Source organism: Falco punctatus (genome assembly GCF_963210335.1).
Source record: "Falco punctatus genome assembly, chromosome: 2".
NCBI classification, from domain to species: Eukaryota; Metazoa; Chordata; class Aves; order Falconiformes; family Falconidae; genus Falco; species Falco punctatus.
The window spans coordinates 50,732,354-50,756,890 of NC_137581.1; the positions used below are offsets into that span (position 1 = coordinate 50,732,354).

At 35.0% G+C, this 24,537-nt stretch overlaps 1 protein-coding gene across 1 annotated transcript in view; it reads right to left on the reverse strand.

The window, feature by feature from the left end:
• Positions 1–4,698: 4,698 nt before the first annotated feature.
• Positions 4,699–24,537, reverse strand: part of SLITRK6 (SLIT and NTRK like family member 6) — a 29,221-nt gene continuing 9,382 nt past the window's right edge. The window contains exon 2 of the mRNA XM_080376207.1: positions 4,699–21,439. Coding sequence (XP_080232333.1) covers positions 18,902–21,439 — 2,538 coding nt within the window. The 3' untranslated portion in view covers positions 4,699–18,901. The remainder of the gene's footprint in view (positions 21,440–24,537) is intronic.

Genomic DNA, 24,537 nt, shown 5'->3' on the forward strand with positions numbered 1-24,537 from the left:
TGTGTGTGTAAGAATGAGGTACGTGGGGAGGATCCAGGATGAGATATTGGACTGTGTCCAGGGGCAGCTACTGGGGGATCTGCTATATGTGTGGTTCTGTACTAGCACTGGCCTCAAGGGCTTATATGTCCAGGTGCCAGAAACTGGGGAGACTGGGATCCAAGGTCAGCTAAGGAGCACACAGACTGTCTGAGCCCAGCTGCTGGAGAGAACCACACTATGCATATGTACACATGCACATATGTATTTCCCACTAACAGTCCTGCACACTAATCAGCCAGAGGGGGAAACAGGATGAGGCCACTAGTGCTGTTTGTGTTTGTTTGAGTGCTGAGTGTGCCTGTCTGTATTGGTTCTGTATGTGCATGTATGTATATATGTATGTATATATAGTATGTGTTGTATGTGTGTATTTGCATGTGTGTGTGTGCCTACTGGGAATACATGCTCAACCATGCTACTGACTGACCTGGGGGCATGGAGCTGTGAGCCTCACATCTGTTGGGCTGAAAAATTCGTGGCCCCCTCCCCTGAGCCCCAACATCTCTAATAGTATTTACACAGCTTTCCACTCATTTCTTCCTTTGCTGCCAGAGTATGATAGTAATGGCAATCAGAAGTTAGGAAATCTTCTTTAAACAATTATCTCTAATTTTTCCTGTGAAATAAAAAATAACAGCTGGTGGGATGTTGTTAGATATATATGTTATTTACAGAACACTGCATTGTGTCAGAATGTAAAGTGACTGGGAGAACTGGTAGATGTGAACATTCCATCTGCTGTCTTTATCTGGTAAAGGTTTCCTAGGTCATGTGGCTTGTACCTGAGAGTGAGAAAAGAAACAGGGAGGGGAAGAGTCTTGTGTGCCCAGTGGCCTGTATGTTAACTGACCTCCTTCAAAATATAAATGTTTAAATCCACAAAAAAAAAAAAAAAAAAAAAAAAAAAAAAAGGAGCGGGGGCGCTTACTCATCACAAATAAAAATGATAAGCTTAAAATCTTTTTGAGGCATAATGGCAAACAGGTTTTCAGACATGACCTGAAGGATAACAGCAGTGGGGACTGTGGTATAGACATGGATGTATATGTGTATGAATTTACACATGAATGCTTGTGCATATTTTATAGATTTTACACACACAAACATACAAATTTCTTTAAATGTACTGTTCACTTCATTTCCATTCAAAGGGTATTTGTTATAACTTTCTTATCAATGTATACAACTTCCTTATCAGTGTATAGAAATATCTTAAGGGTCAAGAGGATGGGGCCGGGCTCTTTCCAGTAGTGCCAAGCAGCAGGACAAGGGGCAATGGGCACAAACTGCAACACAGAAAGATCCATCTGAATGTGAGGAACAACTTCATTACTCTAAAGGTGAGAGAGCACTGGAACAGGCTGCCCAGAGAGACTGTAGAGTCTCCTTCTCTGGAGACATTCAAACCCCACATGGACACAAGCCTGTTCAAGCTGCTGTAGATGAACCTGCTTTAGCGGGGGCACAGACTAAACAAGCCGCAGAGGTCCTTTCCAACCCTGATCATTCTGTGATTCTGCAATTACAACACTTGATTGAAGGAGAAAGACATATCCCTCTTTTTGATATGCTAGACAATTTCTAAGCTGAAGAGATAACTTACACTATTAACTGTTATCTTCTTAACAGCATTGCTGTTCTACAATCATTACAAAGAAATTGCAGTGTGGAACAATATACAGAGAACATCTGCAAAAAAAAAAGATGCGTTTAAAATGGTTTTGTGAATACATGCCCTGTGGTTAGATATAACCGTAGAATTGTGTTTGAATGAAACCTGAGGTGACAGTTAAGGGAGCACACTAATTTAATAACAGTTGATGAATTAAGAAACTGTATTATTTTTTAAAATCACTTAGGAAGTCTTCTCTCAATTGCCGTGGTTGCCTGGTTGATTCTTCTGGACAGCACGTCAAAAAGATTTGGAAACACGCAGTCTGTACAAACCATTGTGTCTGGTTTAGCCTCTTTTTCACTTTCTAAGGAGACTTACATCAAAGCTTTATATTTCCATTCCAATAAATGTGCTCTGTATGACAGTTTTCCTTTTGGGAAAAAAATAGTGCTGATTATCACAAAATTTCTTCTAAACTGAATACATAACCTTTAACATCCATCACTTTTAAATATGTTTTCTTTCAAAGAAGAAGAAGATATTAACAACACAAAGTTCAAGCATCCTTAATGGTGATAAAACACTCCTTTATATTTATACATAACAGAAAACCAAACCATTAACAAAAATGTATCTTTCCAGGAACAACTCTTAATATGGCAACACAAGTACCTGAGGATTAAAGCCAAATACCACAAACATTATAAACACAGTGTCAACAAAATACTGATGGAATAACTATTTGAACTTGATAATTGTGTTTCTAAAATGTTTTGGAAACAATCAGGGAATGACTACAACTGAAGTAAAGAAACTCGACATACCCAAAAGATAATTCCCAGCACTCACAAAGACCTCAAATACAATAATTTCCATTACTTTTTAATAGATTTAGACTTTTTCAGAGCTACCTTTGATACTTCCATTTCTAGAACAGATTATTTGAATGAATTTTTCATGAAAAACAAATTAACATGATGCCTGATATAAGTGGGTAGATAAAGGGAATGCCATTATATATAAAAAGACAGATCTTCTGAAACAGGTGGTTTTTTTTTTTTTTAATTAAAGAAGAGACAGTAGATTTAGTACAAACATGTTTCTATGTACATGTACATGTTTCTATGCAGCACAAGTTCTAGCTCTGACTTCTTGTCAAGGGAAATTCTGAGGCTTAAAAAAAAACAGCTAGTGCTGAACACTATGAACAACAGTCTAGTTTAACAACATCATGAAAACATAATATTAAATGAAGTACAATACACCTGCTAATTAATTTTCTCTCTTGCTTTTGGATGTGATTCAGAGTCAATAATGTCCTGAGTCATGGATTAAAAGTCTTCCCCCATGAGAAAGGCGTGAATTCTCTCTTGTAACAGTGGTAATAATATACTATGCATATATAATACTTGACTTACAATACTGTGTCTCCTTGTCCAGACTTCAGAATTTAAATTATATTCTCTACATACATTCAGACACAATGACTATAGGAAAAAAAGGACTTGCCTTTTTTTCCTGGTCCTGCATATCTTAAAATGCAACAATGATTATAATAGCTAGCTATGTAAAAACAAAAATCTCACCATTGATCTTAAAATCCTAGAGCTGAAGTGAAACCCCTGCTCCAAGGATGCATTAATTGTACTCACAATAATTTTGACACACTGTTGTCCAGCTTCATTTAAACATCCTCAGAGATTTAACAGCCTCTCAGGAAGAGTATTTAAATATTCTGGTACCTCTTTTATAAAGTTCCATGGGGGTTTCTCATCTAACCTAATTTTCACCCATTACATTTTAAGACCATTATTATTATTTATTTTTTTAATCTTAGAAATTATTCCTTTCCTCATTACACTATTCTTCTAGGTATTAAAAAGAATGTCATCTTGCTTCTTGCATGGTTTTCTCTTTGTTAGGATAAACAGTCCTAATTAATTCAATCTTTTCATAGAAATTATATTTTCTAGACACTATATCTAGATGTCCTCTGTTTTTTTTCCAGCTGTTCTGAATAATTCTTAAAGTATGGTGCACAAGCATGACAATAGGAGTTTAGCTGAGGCCTCTCTGATTTTGAATAAACAAGAATATTACTATTAGTTGCACATCTGTTTCCTTTGCAAGAGTAGTCCTCTTTAATCACAGTCAGTTCATGACCCACTATGAAAATGTCAATTTTTGAAAAATTGCTTCTAGTAATTTTGTTCTGCTGCTATTTGGATATCTTACTGTTCTACCTCAACCAAAAAAATCCCTAATACTTTACCAAAGGGTTCCAAGGTTGGTTTTTTTTTTACTTATATGTAATCTATGCACATGCATACATGCTTCTGCATGTCTGTATATGGTTGTATATTTGTATTTTGGACCATGATCTTTGTCCATATTCTTTTGTTTCTTTCAGACATCTGATTGTTTTTCCTTCAAATAAGTAAATTAACAGCAAAAAAGGTTTCATTCATTGTTATTACAAAGTAAATGTGATCACACTCAAAGAAATAGTTCAGCACTGTACAGCTGCTTTGTCCTGCCTTAAGTTTTCCTGTAACTTAAATTAAAAAAGCCTGTGATTCATTGCTGAAGAATCCAGATTCTATCATGGAGCATGAACTTCATTCTCTTTCACATCTGCAAAGGACTACTTACACAAATAGTATGTTATGAGCCAGGGCAAATAAAAACATATGGATCTTAAGCAATGAAAGAGAGAAGTTTAGGAATTGCTGAATTGTGACTGAAAGAAATAATAGTAAATAAAAAAAAACAACACATCTTGTAGTTAAGCTATTTAATTTGTCTTTAATACAGTCTGCAAATGTACATTTATGTAATATAATGACCTTACGATTACTGAAGACCATGAAGCTACAGTTTGTTCATTGATACTGCACAGCTGACACAAAGCAGTGAGTTAAATTATTGTTATCAGAAGTCTGAATTCAAACCTTATAATGGAATCTTTTCCATAAACCAGAGGAACTGTTATTTGCCTATGAAATACCACAATAAGCTCACAAGACTGACAATTAAACAACTTTTTTTTTCTTTTTTCTTTTTTTCTTTTTATTTTATTCTTCCCTCTCCAACATTCATGTGGACACAGTTACTATACAAAGCTGAAGGAAAATAAAGGACTTATAATGTTTCAGGGAAATTTTGATTCCGTATATATTAAAAAAAAAACTTTTTACATAAAGTCAGTTGAGTCTTTACAATGTCTTTGCCATTGTGAATGAATATGACTGGTGTTACAGTAAAGTGTTAATAAACATAGCAGTTTATTAAATTTACTACTTAAAATCTCAATGAATGTACTTCAAGAATGGCAAATCTTTAATATTCCTTTAATATATGAAAATGGAAGACCCTGGTCCTGCACTTGCTCAATTTCTACTCCCTATGGGTTTTCTGGATCAGTAGAGTCCATATATGCAAATATATAACACTATGCAATAACACCTAATATTCTATACTAACTACAGAATATCCATAGGTTTCTGGGTGCTTTACAGACATTTGAAATTGTAGGGAATAATTTAATGCCTAAGAAGACAATCACATGGAAGTAAAAAGAATAGTATTAAAAAGTCCTATTCATAGATGATAAGGTTCAGCTGTCTCTCAGTGCTGTAATTTTTTGATTTTTGTTAAAAGTTGTCCTGTTGAGAAGCTTACATTTCTAGAACAGAGAGCCCTTAGGTATTTTTTTCTTTCTTGTGATTTAACCCTTGCACAGCCTTCTCTTAGAAGGATTACCTTTGTTTCCACTATACCCCAACAGATATGAGGCACTCCACTCTATGTATGAATATAAGTAGCTCTTCATTTGAATAACACAAAGTACAGTCTTGCCATTTGGAAAATAAGGTTCTAGGAGCAACTGTAGATGAATAGAACAATCTATGGGGAAATACAGATCTTTCATTTCTTAAAAATCATCTTGGTAACTTAAAAAGCAGGGCATATAATGGGGAAAGGATTCTTGCTCTGGAAAAAATTGGAAACCATTAAAGAGCAGTTCAAGAAAAAATACCCCTGTAGCAAACCCAATTTTTTCAACAAACGAAACAAAACACAAAAGAAAAACAGGTATATGCCTTACAGCCTAACGCTCATGCAGAAAAGTTATTGTAAATTGTGCTCTTTAAATTAAAATTATAGTGCTAATTATAACATTTTCAACCCTCACTCAGTTTTCCTGATGAGAGATTGGTTAAGGTAAAGTATATAAGTCAATGTACCTAAATGTTGTCTCAGTGATTAAACCTTACTTTTTATTTCTGCATTATATGTATTACTTAATTCTATTGATGCCTACCTGGCTGTATACTTCACCAGAAAGTTTTTTTAATGCCTACTCAAATTTTAGGCAAAGTTATAGGCAAAAGGAAACCCTTCATAAGCATGGAGCTGAGAATTTATTGTTACCCCAATTAATGTTTTAACTGTCCAAGGTCTAAATTACCTAATACAGAAAATCCTCACTAATAACAGAGGTTTATTATCAAAGCAGCTGGGTATCCTTGCATCAGTAGTTGGAGGGACCATAACTCTCGGGATATAAGGAGGGTCCAACAGACAACTGTAATAATTTTAGGTAGTGCTGGGATTTCATCTTTTAAAAGATATCTAACACACACTAACAACTGTGCAGAAAATACTTCATAGCTGTCACACATATTTCTTTCATGTACACAATCTAAACCTGTTACCAAAGATGGAATTCCTTATCAAACTTCCCAGATTTGACATTCAACTTGTTGATGGGCTAGGCAACTTGTGTGTTCCAATGCATGTTTACTAGTAATGATTGACAAACACATGTAATGGCTGCTGGAGTAGAAAAGCTGACTCATCACTACACCCACAGCTTAGGAAAGATTAATAGGTAAGTAGGTACAGAAACACACATACATCCACAGCAGACAGATGCCAGCAGAGCAGCGTTTTTATTTCCCCTTAGATTTTTTCCTGTTTTGTTGGTAGTAACAGGAAAAAAGAATTCTCTTTAGTAAAAGTCTCACAAGTAAAGCTGAAAACTCAGAGGATGACATTTAAATGGAAATGAAGAAGTAATTATGTAACACTAATACAAGAAACAGCTTCCTTTTTTATGCTCCACAGCAGTTGGTCTTAACAAAAAAAAAAAGATGATACAAATGTTACTATGCTCAATTCAGTGTTTTTGTTCTGTAATTCTCTATTCCCTTTCCTAGGTGATATAGAAATCAGTATATTCTACAAGAGACAAGTACTAAAGTAGAAAGTGTTTCTTCAGGTTACTAAATTATGTCTTCTCAGATCTTTGAAATATCCATGTGAATATTTTTACATGATTAAATGCCTTAATAATTGGACTACTGACAGTATACTGGTGACATGACGTTTCTACTTTAATGAATTTTCTGTGGTGCAATATGCAAATTGAACAGAACAAGAACCAAAATCACTATCTTTGTACAAAAGGCCAATAATAAATTAAAGATATATCATTGAATTGTCATAATACTTATTCCTTCATATGAAGGAAAATTACACAGTCTGTATGACTTAGTTACCTTAAAAAGGAGAAAAAACCCAAGCAAATCCAAAACCACCAAGAACTGTAGAAAAAGGACAAGCTCTTACACACAGGTTGACTACATTTACCTGATTAAAGAAAAAAAAAAATTAGACATATCTCAGTAGTTACCATCTCTCTTTTACTTATGCCCATTAATTTTTATGTAAACTAATTAGAAAGGAATTGAAGTAAAATGCTTTGATCACCACTAGAATCTGCGCCAGGCTGTGGGAATCAGTGGCTTAGCCAGGCGTCCTCAAACTATGGCCCGTGGGCTGGATACGGCCCCCCAGGGCCCTCAATCCAGCCCCTGGTATTTACAGAACCCCCCCGCTCCCCACCCCCACCCCCCCACCCCCGACAGGTTCTGGGGGGGAAACCAAGCAGCCACAGATGACTGCCTGCCACTTTATCCGCACGCCGGCCCCCTGTTTAAAAAGTTTGAGGACCCCTGGAGCTCTTCCATCTACCATGTGAACATCAAGTACATACTGCAAGTCATTGCTATGATCTCCTTTAGTAGGTTGGGCCAATCACCTGTTACTCATCTGAGAGCAGCCACTGAAGACTTCCAGGCCCATCAGTAAGTTGATATGGGTCGTCCTAGCCAGGCATTTCAAGGGTCTAGCACCCAAGTCTAGTAATTTGTATTCTTATATTAGATTCAGAAGAAATGCTAATCCTAATATACTACACAAATGATTTGTTCTGTTTCACATACAGTTGGTCAAAAAGAAAAGTTTGAACATCAACTTTGTTTAAGCTTGTACTAAAACAGAAAGTAAAATAGCATAATATTTATGAAAATGTATTCATAAATAAGTTCAACTTTAAAAAAATATAATTCCTAAAGAGAAACATTCCATTTAATTTTGCCTAATCCAATTCTGGTTGTTTCAGCCACTAAAACTTGTATCAGAATTGCCATATACTCTGCCACCTTGCAGTCTGTATTTCCCACACTCCTGTTATTGTTGTGTGACCAGGCTTTCCAGCAATCAAGCTAGATGGAAAATTGTAAAGATATAATAAAAGGTGTTGCTCAATGAATAAACTTATTCAACAGAAAAAAAAAAAAAAAATCATAGGCTCACTTCTTATAATTTCCGTAGAGTTTTGTGAAATATTACAGGTGGGTAATGTCAAAACAGAACAGTCTGACAAATTGAAATATTTAATTATTGACAACTGTGTTCAACTGAAAAAAATAGCTGTTATTTTTGGCAAAAAAGGCTTCCTTTGTGAAATACTGAGGGTTTTGAAAACACATTTTTTCCATCAAGCTGTACTTTGATGGAAAATCCCCAGCCAGCTTGAGCTGTAACTCCTTCTTTTCCCCCAACCCACCTCATATAAATATTGCTTTACCTGTTTGTATTGTGATGTTTTTATCTCAAAAGAGAAAAGAACCCAAGTAATAAGTTATACACTAGTAAGTTTATTAGGATCTTAGATATCTGCTTTGTTTTAAAAGCCCATGATAGAGACTGCACCATTTTTCAGTGGTGAGCAGCAAACACCTAGAAAGATGCCAACTAAACCCACAACTTAAATTTATTTGGGCCACAGTTATATATGTATTGAAAAAAAGAAAAAAAGAGTGGACAAAGTAAAAAGATAAAAAAGGAAGCAAAACAGAAGTTGAAGAGAAATAGGATAGACTGACTATGCAGAAAGCAATGGATCAATACTTGAAATGTTTTTATCTTCTTTATCTTTTTTTTTTTTAAATTCTTAATGACATTTCTTCTGGGTTTTGGTTTGGTTTGGTTTGGTTGGTTTGTTGGTTTTATTTTTTCAGTTCTTTTGATTAAAACTGCATATAAAACTCAGTCCTCTCTTGGATCTTCCTATTAGAAGTGAGACCAAGGATTCACTGCAGTACTAACAGAATACTATGTATACCTGTGCATTAAATCAGTTATTTTCCATAGTCTGTTTAGGCATTTCTTGTCTGAAAAACCTTTTATGTGGGAAGGAAATTTTCAAAACTTTGTAGGAGTCCATTGTCATATGTAGGTAGAAAACAATCAATCACATTTTTGAATGACATCAATATTACAGAATTACATGACTGGTGCCTAATTTTTTACTTTTAAACCTTAGGAGTAAGGAGAATTTTTTTGTCTATTTCTGGAAAACTTCTGAACTTTTATGTCCGTGTTGAAGCTCAAAGTAGCAGTTGTTTCATTAACTTTTGATGGAAGATACTCTGTGATTATTTTAACCATTGGAATTTGGTAGAAACACATCCATGTTTGTACTACCTTCCAGAGGTTCAATTTACAAGATTGATATAATACAGGACTATCATAAGAATTTAAATTATTAGGAATTTCTCTTTAAAAAGATTCTATAAAAAAGTCAAGAATCTATTTCTAGTTGTAGTTATGTCTGAGAAAATGGGTTTCCACAGCGATCCTAAACAAGTAGATATTACAAATGTATGAACAGCTATCCTAGGTCAAATCAAAGATCCACTTAGTATCCAGTCTCCAAGAATGACTGAAGTACATACGTAGAGAAGATTACAAGAAAAAGGAAAATATCATTGCATGCATTTTTTCTCTAACTCTCTATGGAAGTATCTGGTCTCAGTTAATAGATAGCAAACTGTACAAGGACTGTGAAAAGACTAATTAGTAATTAACGCTAGCATGAAGCACTGCACTTTGACCAAAGAGAGGTCTGATAATCTTTCCACTGCTCAGGATTAATATTGCCCATACCTCCTTTTTCTTAACAACACACTCTAAGAGCACATAGGATTTGAAAGTTGAAGAGGCATGATCTATTTTCTGAGATAATCCAAAGTCCAACTAAAAAAGAGAGTTCCATTTGAGAAAATCTATGTGGATAAATACGTCCTTCTAGGTAGTCCCATTGAATACTTGCATCACATGTAAAGGATTTAATATATTTTCCAATAGTCATCTTTCATAAAGAGTTGTCATTACTAGATTTTTTGATGGGGAAAAGAAAGTGGCACAGTAATATCTGCAGTGGTTCATGACTTCAAAGAAGATGGTCATAACCAAGAAAATTAACTGATGTGCCGATAAAAAATGTGCAATAAATTATCAATAAACACAACTGTGATGATGTGTTTATTGGAGAGAAGCATGCTTACTTCAGTCATCAAAACCTAGACATCTCATATTATTTAAAAATTCCATTGATACAGTTGTAAATTTGATCCTAGCTAAGTGGCAAATTAAGCTAATGAAACAATAAAAGCTGAGTGTACACTGAATACCCCCCAAAGAATAGAGCAAAGAAACAAAAAAGCTAATCTTTTTAGGATAATCTTTTAGATATAGTGATTCTAAATGCTACATGAGATAACTGTTGCCAGAAGCATCACAAGCAAATTAAAAAAATGCCCCCCCCAAATCCCTGACTGTTGAGCTAGGCAAATAGCCATATGATTTTGAACAAACAAAAACTATTCATATCAAATAAATCCTGATTTGACTAAATCAGTTACATTTAGAGAAGCACCTTGCCCCAACAGCTGCTTTGTAATTTGAAAGAATCAAAATAGAATTTTATGCAAAAGATGTTTTAGTCATATACTGCATAATAATTTGTCCTTCTGAAAAAATAGAATATATGAAGTAAGAACTGTTAAAGCCTGGAAGACCATTCAAAAACGTAAGATTATCATTACCTTTGAAATGCGTGAAAAATTACAATACCAGTATGTCAAGAAAACAAGGTTCATTTATTTAGTTAGTACAGAAATGGATCACTCTTGAAGTTTCAGATAGTTTCAGCATTTTATTTAGAAATTTGAAGTCTCCTGCCATGTATAAAAAAATGACTTTTAACAATAAACTTAGGTAACCACAGTTCACATACATTCTGACCAACATCAGAGAACTACTGTTTAATTTGATCCAGCATCAGTGTGTTTCTCTGTATCTTACAGCAGTTCATTGAAAAGCTTTTATTCCATGACTGTTTGGTGAGTATTGCCTTTTTCCTTAACTTCTTATTCAGAAAGCTATGTATAGAAGAGACAAGACTCTTCCACTTCACCCTCAAATACCTTCTTGCAGAATCGTTAGAGCCTGATACTTTGCCTGGAAGGGACCTCTGGAGGCGCTCTAGTCCAACACCCTGCTTCAAACATGACAATTGCTTCCTCTAAACCAGCTGTGACTTTCTACAGCACAGTTCTGAGAACTCTCCTGAGGACCAAGTTTCCACAGATACTTTAGGTAACGTGTTTCAGTGCTGCACTACTCCTCCTAGTGAAGAAGGTGTTCTTATCCAAACCTGTTTCAGAAGTTTATGATTAATATTGACCATTATAACCTGCTGTGATCTTTTTTACATATTTAGCTGTTAGAAAAAATGATGGGGAAAACCCAGATACATATCTTTCACTTTTTTAAGAGACAATGTCATGGGAATCTTCAGAGTAATTTTTGTGAAGTTAACGTACAATTGGGCCTTATCGTTAAGAACAGTCACTGGCCTTGTCTACTTCCAATTCATGCTGACTGAAGAAAGACTTGGTGCAGCAAAACCCCTAAGTTTTTGCGCACTTTTTTTTCTTTCTTTTTTTTTTTTTTTTCTTATAAACCTGTCTGTGCAGACACAACCATAAACTTCTAAGATGATGATGCATAACTCCATATCCAAAAGACATCATCCATTAATTTTAATGGCTCCTTCAGGACATGAATAAAAAATTCAGAGTGCATAATTTTCTTGACAAGATTGCTTTTATATAGGAAAATAATATAGTTTCTGTTTATCTGTGGTCACTTTTATGATTAAAAATAATCATGGAATCTGAGCCTGCAAGAAGTCTAGTTGACTTTAGGTGACAGAGAAGTGATAGATTTAAGCCTATAATGAAAAATTACTTTAGAATCTATAGAATATGATTCAGCCTTGATAATATCATGTGTAGCAACATGAAAATAGCTATCGTCAGGACAGCATTTCCATTCAGGAAATCTGAACGTATGAGTGGTCAATAGACAGCAATGCCACCTCTCCCCACATCTCTCCCAAAGTAATAAATTACTTAAAGACATGTAACACATAAGGCAGTTAAAATCTCCATATCTTAATTTCATATCTCATGGAATTATTTGCTTTTTGTGAATAATGGCATCTAAATGCTACATTTCTGATTTATTAATATTTTACATTTATCCTTAAATCGTATGATACAATGCTGTGGAATATTGAATACCTCAGGCAAGATGTAAAGAGCAATCTTAATCTTTACCTGCTGCTCAAAAACTCATCCTCTATAAGGCATTACCTTAAAGGTGCCTAATCTAAATGATTCGATGACTTTGAGTACCCAAAGATCCAAGGTGTTTGGATGCCCATAAAGTAGCCCAGAACTGGCAACCTGGAATCTTGCACCTTACCAAGTTTCACAAAGATTTGAGAGGATCTTTGGGGACAGACCTAGCAGATATACTCAAAGGGCATTTGATACACAGGATCTTTCTAAAAAGTGCAGTTGCAACAACCTTCCATTTCAAAAGACCATGATTGCATAGACTACTAGTTAAGCCAATCCTTTCCATGGATTTAATTGTTTTATGTCTGAACTTCTTAGATAATTACATGTCATATGAACTGTATGAACATACTGCACCACAGGGACTGGAAAGAATTCTACAAAATAATTTGTCATTTGACCTCTTTGCCCAGGAAATGTGCAAATTTTGCACAGCATGCTACACAGTTTCAGCGGAGAAAGATGGGAGGGATATCAGATTGTATTTGAAAATATTATTTTTTTAATATGTCTTGGTATGGAACCATTTAATATGTATTTAATCCAAACATGTGCCATTATGGAAGTGTTATGTTGGCTCTCAATTTTAAAAAATATCAACATAACTGAAATGTCTTTTAAATTAAAACTGAAAATAATGCTAACTTTTATAAGCTAACAAAATAAATTTTATAGTTTATTTAAAGTGCAAGTTTATGTTAACATTCCATAGGATTTCTGCACATATAAAAAGTTTCAGGCTTCTTCCTGTTTGAACAATTAATTATCTACTCTTCTGTAGTTTATGTGGCAATATTACAACTGGAAGAATGAAAAAATTCTTATCTTGTAAAACAATTTATCTCAATATTAAATAATCTGGATTAATTGATCTACATAGGCAAACAGCTGAAGTTACAATAAATAACATTTCTCCTTGAAATATCAAACCAAGTTGTTTCCTCTTTTCTGTATTCCATCATTCCATTGCATTAACAAAAAGTAATTGTAGCAGTAGAAGTAGTATTTCCAGTAGTACTAGGAGAAACATACTGTGAATATTTTGAAGTTAATGTCTTAAAATACAAACCTTTGGTAAATGTTTTATGAAATGTGCTATGCACATGTACTTTCACTCCATCTTGGTGAAGCTGAATAAATAAATAAATAAAAAACCAAACCAAAAATAGTTTTTCATTACATCTTGCTTTCATAAAGCTGAACAGCATCTGGCGTTTTACTTTTTTCCTCAAGGTTAGCTGCTTTCCATTAGACTGACTCTTAAGAATTTGTTCTGTTGCGTCACAAAGCCAAAGCTGACTGTTGGGAGATGTGCAGGAAAGAAAAAAAACATGCTATAACTTTTCAGTGCCTCAATTAACTTCCCCGTGCTGGTTCCAGCTACAGTCCTCTTCTGTTTCAAGGAACAAAAGGATTTGATACCAACTCAAAAAAAGATCAAGAATATCATGAACTTCAGAAAAACAAAAAGAGACAGGTCTTGTGACTTACAAGATCAGTAATAGATCCATCTTCCTTGTCTCAAATCCAACAGGGTGCACCAAACATCAAGTCCCAGAGGGACTGAGAGCTGAAGGCAATGCGTACACTGTGAAACCTCTCTCCATGGAGTAGGTTTCAATTGCAACAGTAGATTGTAATGCCAGAGGGCTGCCTATAGCTGAGCAGGAAATTCATTAATGGAAATGAAGTTATTCTGTGTTGGGGAACACAAGAGAAGAGAAATGCACCAGTCTTAAAAAAGTTTCTTAGCTGATGTTTTGAATTAAGACATGTGCTTGACTGATTTTTTCCCTTATGATAATTTCAGTGCATCTACATGAAACTTGCAGATTGTGTTGGTGTGACTGATACAGTATATTGCTGTAGACGACAGCATACTCAGAATGATAATCCAAAATCCCTTCTAATGATGACTTTGAGATTCAGTCTCCATTTTTCCCTTGCCACTATTTCTTTATCCTGTAAAATAATGTTTTATTTGTGGTAAATACCCTTTTATATTAACACAGCAGAAATGGATCTTTATAAGATTGTTTGCTATCCCAGTCAAACTTATCTTTTCAATTTAGCTCAATAAGCAATCTCTATGTAGGTAAGTGGCACATTGTAAACATCTTTTATTTGGAGTCATACTGGGGAATTCTTTGTCATGCAAAGAGGGGCCAAAACCTGATCATCAGATTCTAATCAGAGAAACAACTGCCGGTGAAGAAGTTTTGGATTCAAATCTAGTAGCTTTGACCCATCAGTGACAAAAAGTATGAAGTAATTTTCAGTCTGGAATTTGGTTACAGAAAGGTTGATATGTCATTCTAATGGAGAAGAATGTGTGAAAATATTGGACCATTTCTGAATAGGTAAGTATCCTAATTTATGTGTAAATTTACATGTTTTGTTAAAGGGATTGTTTAGGGTGAGGGATTGCTTTTTTTCTGTTCAGAAGCTTGGAGAGATCTCACTGCAAATAATATTAGTACTAAAAGTCTGTGTGAAAAATACCTGTACTAGGAAGAAAAAGAAACAGATTTGACTTGTATGAAGTTGAAGAGATAAAACCAGTTTAAAATAAAAAAGTGCAATAAATGGCTTTAATATCTGTTTATTTAGGGAACAGGTCTTAGTATTATTTAATATATTTTCTTCACTCAAATGTGAAGGGAAAAGTAGTAGTGTTGGTTACTTTGAGGTACCCTAACAACAGTAACATAGCTGCCACATACACTAGTGTGCTTGATGAAGCACTGTTCTCACACTCAATTAAACTATTGTGCTGACAGGAGAAAAATGGATCCACTTTACTGCAGACTGTCAAACATGTTTTGCCTTCCAACCTCCATTATTCTAGCTAAGTTAAATGTATCAAACCACTTAACTGTGCCTGTCACTGGGAAAAAAATATTAAAAAAAATATATAGTTTTATCAAAAAAAGTTCTGACTTCCCCTCCAAACTTTCCATAAACACCAGTAACTTTAAGGACACATTTCTAATTCTTACAATGAAAATGTTCCAAGGAACTTTTAGAAATAGATATTGCATCTTTCTTTCTTTGTATGTGATACCTCTCTTACGTCATGATTTTATTTTTAACAGCTCTTGACATTCTTCAGCTAAAGAATAATCATACAAGGTCAAATTATTATACTTTTTTGTCATGGCAATATAAAGCTTCCTCAAAACTGGAAAAATCACTCTCTGAGAATGTTAATAAGAGGTAAGGCTATAGGCAGATCCCTCTCCCCTCATCATACAAACTTTCACTACATGGTAGTCCAGTAGGGACAGACAATAGGAAAGTGGATGACGTGCCACGTTCTAGCGATTCCTGCAAAACCACTTGCAGTGTTACAGACTGCCACTGAGTACAGCTGCCCTTGCATAATGAATGATGTGAATCTCTTTGCTGAGGGAAAGCTAAAAGCTAAAGATCTCTTTAATTCTGCTGAGTGATGCTCTGATACAGCTGTGTAACTAAGTTGCTTTGACATTAATTTAGCTCACTCTTCCTTCTGATGCTTGGAGACTGCAACGAAGAAGAATGTTTTGCCACATTTGTCCTCAACATTCTGTCAAGTAACTGTTAGCAGCTAAGCAAAGTGACATCTGTGCATGTGGCAATTGTCTTTAGTCTGAAGCTATTTCTCTTAAATCTAAGCCTGAGGGCCTGAATTATCATTTCCCTGTGTCTTGCCAATTGCAGGGTATTATTTTTACATACAAAATACCCATTTTTTTACTAATGGAAATAACTACTGAAATGAAAGACAATGAAATATGAAACTTCTTTATCAAGTACCATCTACATTTTTGTTGGGTTTTTTGTTCTAACACTAATTTGGGACCTCTGAGAATTCCAAAAAGGACAGTATTAGAAGGTGTGATTGAATGTTCAAAGCTTTCTCGTGTCACTCCCATTGACTGAATTTAATTTTTCATTGGATCTTAATTATTTCAAATAATAAACTGATCTTGTTTCTGTGTGCAACTGAATTGTTTCATTGTAGACATCTAGTGTAATTTTGATGCTCTAAGCCATCCCACCTGGGCTCCAATTCCTCCTCCAGATCAGGATACGGGTTTCCATATGTTCTATGGCATGTCCATGAAACTGGTTCACATGTCTTTAATATGCAAGGACAGCTAAAATAACACTAGATAACTAAGTTAATATAAAGTTAATGTAGCTGCATTATCCTTTTTTTGCCTCACCCTTACCTGCACAAGTAAGACTTAGCATAATCTTTACTTGTCTCGAATAAAGACAGCAAAGAAACAAATATGTTGTCACCAGATTTACTCTTCCTAATTCTCCTAAATACACAAGTTTTCTGAACTAAATGATTCGCAGTCACGGAAAGAGGAAGTGGTAGTTATACTCTAATGACTGGAATTTTGATTTTTGGAAGCCAAGAAGTTTGACTTGCATACTAAATTGATGACACCTCAACAATACTGATAAGGAAGCTGATTTGTTAACAGAGACAACATGTGGTCAGATCCTGAAATTACAAAAAACAGTATAGCACCGTCAAAGTCATTATCTCTATGCAAATTTGAAAGAACTGAGAATCTAACTTTTCTATTTAGTATAGGAAAAATTTCTGTCAGAAACTTATGTACAAAGACTATGAAGAACTCACATTTGTATATACAAATAGGTAAGACATCCACTGTAAGCTGAACTAAAAAGAATATATTTTTAGTTTATCGAGATTTCAGTGCTAAGTTTAGCATACATACGTAGACATGTAATTAAGCTGATCTCTTGCTCTACAAAGAGAAATCAGAAAAAAAAAAGTTCATGCATAGTCAGATTACAAAAGATTTGCTTAGAGGAAGGTAAATGCAGATAAGAATTTGTGCTTTGGCACTGTGTCAGTCATGCACAGAAACTGAATGGCCTTAGTGCACTCTGGACAAGATGCTTCTGCCCACATGACAAGAGTGAGAAGCACTGTGTTTAATTCCCAAAGAGTTCCAAACCTGTGCATGCAGAAGTTGCTGCCTTCTTTAAAAAGTGACTTTTAAGAAAAAGACATTTAAAAAACACTTTATTTCTTTTTCATTGTTAGAGAGCAGTTCCTCGATTTGCTTGAAAGGCAGCCAGGAATAAGCTTTTTCTTGCAAGTTGAAAAAAAATACAAAATTATACAGAATAAATAGTAAATATAAATCTAGCAAGAATTCATTGCAAAAATAAACCTGCAGTGTTCCACTTTTTTTTTTAACCTATTTTTCCCACAATACTTCATTCTCTTCTAATTTCAGAAAATATAACATATTTTTGTACAAACAACTAAATAGTACTATTTTTCCTCATGTGTGTACTGTTGCAGTTATTCTGTCTGGGAGTTGCTTTTGGGTAGGGTGGGAAAGGACCTGTATTTGCACTTGAAAGCTCCTAGCCACAGCAAACTTAGTTTCTCCAAGAATATTTAAAGCCAGCACAGAAGTTATTTATATATAGATAGATATATAAAAAAAATCAAACTTGTGAAACACAGTAAAATATTTACAGCTGATTCTCAGTAGCTTTTCAAATTGCCCAGGATTATGAGTTGAAACACCAGTGATGAACAATATTTTATAGCAGCAGCTCAAGAAAAGATTGTCCAAACTTAGGTAAAGCTATCAGATAGGGGAAGTAGCAAAAGACTTGCTTTTTTCTTCGTTGAAGACTTTGGGTAAACATTGTTACATAGTTTTCCTTCCACATACTGATACAGAACACACATGATGAAGTTTTGTGTAAAATATTAAATATTTGCAGGCTCTGCGTGCATACAGAAAATGTTTTGTGGGTTTTTTTTGTTTTTTAACTGACATTTAGTATGACATTTCAACTGCTTTCATATTTATTATAAGGGTATGTTAGGTGTAGTTGTAGACAATGGTCATGTATGCAGTGCACGTACTAACCTAAACAATACACGCTAACTGTATAACTACAAACACAGGTGGTGTTTTGTTTTGTTTTTTTGTTTTTTTGTTTTTTTTTGTTTTTTTTTTTTTTGTTTTTTGTTTTTTTTTTTTTTAAAAAAAGGAATCTAGTTAAAATGAGGGAAAAAAGAAAGAGTAAACATAACAAATATTTTACCATAGGTTGGGTACAGATTGGAGAGTGCCATACACATCTTTTAAAATGTTGAGGAATATTGCAATAGGCAAGCTTCCTCCTACAGTTCAATCACACAAAGTTCATGTTTAACTTGGGGTGAGACATGTTGCCTGCACACAACCCCATGGCTTCCCACAGTGATCCCTGAGGTTTTTTTTGCTAGGATTACTGCTGTGCTTAAGTTCTGACTGTTGACATTTTATTATAAGGCACTTTTATTTACAACTGTTCCAATTTAAAATGGAATTACAGAAATTCGGCCCCAGCCCAACATATTATCACTTCATGTTTGCTGCTCCAGGACTTCCAGGTAGTCAGGCTCAGCATGTAAATTAGCTTTGAGTTCAAAATACTCATTTTTAGTTTGTTCTAGAAAAACCTTTCTTGGCCTGGAGTACATGAGTGTCTCCATTAGCTTCAGCTCCTCATGTGTTCCAGGATAATGAACTTCCATTTCAGGCTGGAGCTGTACAACATTTTTTCTTAGGTACTCTGTGATCCCTAGTTGCTGCAGTTCTCTTTCTTTTTCAAGAATGTTTCTATACAAGCAGCTGGCATCCTGAAAAGACAGAAATTCAGCAGATTGATCTGTAGCCTTATATTTGACATTTGAACCTGTCAGAGGTGAACTATTCTCTCTTTCCAGGAGACTTCGGCGTAGATGTTTGGAATTGTTTGCTTCCTTCTCACTTCCCTCCTCCTGTTGCTCTGTGTGCTTGGGGCTGAAGGATGGGCTGCGGTAGACCTGAACCATGGGAGTAACCATACGTTGCTCATAGAGAGTCGCTGCTGGCCGCTCTGCTGTGTGGTGTGTTGTCTTATGCCCATACATGCTGTACTGAAGGTGAACTGGGCTACTATCCCTCATTTGTTCATCCACTTGTTTCTTTTTGCATCTTCGTCGCCGGTGCAGAACAAGAACAACTATTCCTGCTGCACAAAATACAATAGTTATAAACACAATTAGAAGTCCTAATATTAGAACAGAAAGTGGGACTGCATCTGTAAGGGACCGCAGGATGGTGTCTGCGGTGTTGGTAGTAGTAGAAGAAGTTGTCACAACTACAAAACTAGCATGAGTCGGTAGGGCAGGGCTCTTTATTAAACCTGGACACAAGACTTCACTGTTCAGGGATTTTAGTTCTTTTTTTGCTAGGTGTCCTGGAGATTTACAGAAAAGATCACCCATCATTGTATTCTTGCTCAGTTTTTGTATCCATTTTTGCAGTCCAACTGAATCACAGGTGCAGTCCCAGGGGTTGTCTTCAAGTTCAATTTGTACCAGCATATCCAGTTCATCCAAGACATTGCTCACAGGCAAATGAGCAAATTGGTTTGTTTTCAGATTTAATCTGGCAAGTGGAACACCTGAAAAGATATGGGGGGGCAAAGTCTGCAGAAGGTTGTTATTTAAGTAGAGGACCTTAAGTTTTGGCATTGCATTAAATGTCCCTGGCAAAACTTCTTTGATGGCATTATATTCAAGGTACAAATATTCCAGGTGCTGAAGGCCAAGGAAGAGATTCTGACTTAGCTTTGTAAGATGATTGCCATTGAGATATAGTTTCTGCAGTCTAGTCAGATTCATGAAGGATCCTTCCTCAAGGATTTCAATGCGATTGTTCCCCAGGTGAAGCATTTCCAGGCTGGCATAGTCCACAAGATCTGATTTCAGTAGTGTCTGAATAATGTTGCCAGCTAGAATAAGCTTTTTAGGATTTGGAGGAGGAGGTCCTAAATCAGACAAGCTTTCAATGTTTCGCTCCTGGCAGTGCATGAGAACTCCTGAGACCATATGGCTGGTGCAGTGACAGGGGACAGGACAATAGATTCCTGGAAACTGAGTAGTAGGCTTTGAAGTATGAAGCACTAAACTTGGTTCTTTAGTAGGAGCTTTCAGGATAGGAATCACCTTAGTTGATAGGTGACTGTCACTGATAGAGGTGGTTACAACCAAGGGCAGTGACCCTGAAGGATCTTCAAGTTCATGGACAGGATGAGTGGGACAAAGTGATTCTTTTTTCAACCGGCTTAAGATGCTGCCTTTGATAACTGGAGGACTATTGCATACAATGTCACCTATTATTGACTGAGGTGGCATGTTTTCTAGCCATATCTTCAGCTGCAGCAAATCACAGTTACAGGCCCATTTATTGTCTTCCAGCTGAAGGTCTAGTATTCTACCAATGTGTTCCAAAAAGCCAACATAGGGGAGTGTCTGTAATTGGTTTCCACGAAGATCTAAATGTGTCAATGGCACAAAACGAAATATATTTGGAGGAAGATACTCAATGGCATTATCATTCAAAATAAGCACTTTAAGCCTGTTGAGCTTGCTAAAGGCACTTGCTTCAATCACTGTGATGAAATTGTTGTCTGCTTGAAGAAACTCCAAATTTTCCAATCCATTAAACATATCTTCTTTAAGTGTTTCTAAAGAATTGTGATTGATATGAAGCTGTTTAAGAAGGCTGAGACCATTGAAAGCCCCAGGCTCAATATCTGCAATATTATTAAAACCAAGATGTAGAGAGATAGCATTAACAAGGCCAGCAAAATCATTCATGTGTAACATAGTTAGACCATTGTTTAACAGATTAAGATGGAAAGGCTGTGATGGTGGGACATATATTTCTGATACCATCTTGATGCCTCTTTCTTCACAGTTTATAATCATGATATCATCCTTTTCTTCACAGGAACACAAACTCTGACAAGATCCTCTGACTGAAGAAAACGAAGGCTGTGACTGGAAAGGATCAGATGCAACTGCAACTGAATATACAATAAAAATCCAGAACTTCATCTTGCCCAGCAGAGTCTATTAAAAAAAAAAAAAAAAATAAAAAGGGTGGGGGGAGGGGAAGGAAAAAGAAAAGTAATAGAGTCACGATTTCACAGGGCTGATTTTTTTTTATTATTTTTTTTTTTTCCTGGCTAGAAGGGAGCAGTAACCATTACTAGTAAATGTCATTGAGCTACCTCACCTTTCAACCATTGAGCTACCTCACCTTTCAACAAAATTATATTATGACAAACATTGCAATGATTTTCTAAGCAGAAAAGAATATATTTAATTTACTGAATCAATAAACACAGTCAGAAGGGGAGTGCTTCAGTACTTTCATGCTAATAACCAAAGTAGGAGATAATGAAGAGCGTGTTGTCTTTGTCTATATACCATATAGAATGTTTTGCCAGTGGGAAACAATAGTAAGTTACTGCCAACTTATATCAAGGCTAATATGACATTTTGGAATCTTGCTTTGTGTCACCATATAGCACTGTGAATTTTAAAAGCACCTTGCTGAGCTCAACTTAATATTGCCCAGCTGCTGAAGAGAAGAAATAAGATTTGGTTTGGTTCAACAATATGTTGTGAGCAAAAGCTCATTCATTCAGGATACACGGAATCTCTCGTTTGGTTCTGCATTATGTATGTAAATGAAAAGGTATTTCCTCTGCAATCCTTGTACCCCCTAAACTGAAAAGGAAGTAGACAAAATAATTCTTTTTCTTAAACGTTAATGCATATGTTATAGTTTGTGGATATTTAGTGAAAGCAGTAACACAGCACGTAGTAATGTACTGTGTTTATATAGAATATATGCATAAAACAATAATTACACAAAGTAAAAAAGAGGAGAGAACTGACAACGCAATATGTGAGAAGAAACAGGTAGGCAAGGGATAAACATTTTTTTTTTTAGATTAACTATTAGACTCCTTCCAATTATTATAACCATCAATTACCACAAAAAATCTGAAATTTACATGGAACTGTACTTTATCAGTTAAAAATGATCACCAGTTATCACCCATATGTTATGTAACTTAAATTAGCATCTGTTAAGCTGATCTTAAACTTTCCAATACCTGATAAATGCATCATTACAGTACAACTATGGAGTCACAAGCAAAATTTAAATTTTGAAATAGAACATTTGTTATCATTGGATTCAGTTAATTTCTGCTTCTCACCATTTGAAGAATCTCTGTTTCTTTCTGTCAAGGCTGTCTAATTACCAATGGTAATTCTTGATGCATGAGATGGAGTGAAATTACTGTTTATAATTTTTAGCTAAATAAATATCTGTACATTTCCATAACAAATACTTTAAATTGAATGGATTATTTAAAAGATAAGCCCTTTTTTTGGGTACGTTATCTATTCTAGGACTAAACTAAGCAGGTTTCTCAAGTAATCCATCTAATAAAGGTCATTTGATCTTTCAAAGTAAGCTATTGACACATGGAGTACAGAATGTCACTACACAATTAACCAACTGAAGAGTTAATTTCTGAAAGATTAGAACCTTTCACAAGGACTTATTCAATTACACAGATGAACATGTGGCCATATGATTTGGCATCCATCAATAAATATTTTAATTATCATGTACCTTTGTTACCAGCAACACCATTTCTCACGGTTTCCCTTACAACAGATTGCAAAGGTCTATACATGCAGGCACTTAAGGGCTGTGGTATGAGTATTACATACACACACAAAAGCAACAACAGCAAATGTGTGCACTGTGAATTATGTTTTTCTCTATTCGTAGTTCCTGATCAGTGGGAGTAGGTGTATGTTTAGAAGTAGTAGAGTGCAATTCACAGTATGAGAAAAAGCGTTCCTAAAAGTATGACCTTTTACCTTTTTTTCAGTTGAACAATTAATTTTGTTGTCTCATATAATGCCCTTCAAACTCCAGCTGCTTATGTTTAATATATGTCCTCAAGTATGTTTTCCCAAGTATTGGATAAGACACAACATGTCAAGATGTTATTTTGAAGTATGCAGAATAATTCTAGGATCATATTAAACTAGAGATTTATTCTTGCTTTACATGCACCGGTATCCCTTTCAGTGACCCAAGGTAAAAAAAGGCAGGCTCTTGACACAGATGCCAGCTTCAAACCTAGTGTATGACTTAGACTTTATTTCTATGCACTTTTTCTCTGTAGGAATTCCAGCTTCAATCTGCATCAAATTAAAACTGTACTTACAAAGTCCCTGAGCAAAATTAAATGGAAAAAAAATATCTGAAAAGCATGTTGCATTTTAGTGCACATTGAAAAATTAGGTTATAAAAATGAAAGCCCTCCTCTCAGAGATGAAAGTAAGAACATTTGTAACCAATTGGAAAACATTCCCATTTTAATCATCATCATACTTCTGTGGGCAGCACTGCCAGAACTCTCACACACACATATACACACAACAAAAATTAATAGAAGACTTGTATTCCTTCCTCCCTTTCTTCCTTTTTCCTTTTTTTCTTTCCTCTTCTTTTTCTCTTTTTTTCTGAATACTCAGGAATATGTAACGAAGGTCTCAGTGGGCTACTATTGTAAAATAAAAACTGCTTTCAAGTAACAGATGATCAATGAAAGTACAGATGATTTAACTGAAAGAACTCACAATAAAATAAAATTTAATTTAAAAGCCTTAACAAAGCTGACTTTTCAACATGGTGAGGTTTTTCAGCAAATTCTATGTGGTAACTTAAGTTTGTTCATTTTATCTGCTTTCATGTAAGTCAGTACTGACTGCATGCTGTAACTAAGCCTTTTGCAGTAGGAATTCCAAAAGACTAAAAAATGTCACAGTCCCCTCCATGAGGCAAAGTTGAATACTTCTAGAAGTAGTCACCTTATAGCAAAGGCATTACATGCTTGACAAGTAAAAATCAAAATATTTTTAAAACAATGAAATACCATTTTATTTTACTTGTGGTTTTGTTTGTTTGGTTGTTTTAGTTCAGATATTTAAAAATTGCATATTGAAGAATTTCAAAGCCTCAAGCTAAGAACTTGCAATTTCTAAAAGTCTTTGGAATTGTTTATTAAATTCTGAAGAGAATCACAGTCAGATGATGCATTTAAGACCATTCTTGCACTTTAGGAAATAAAACC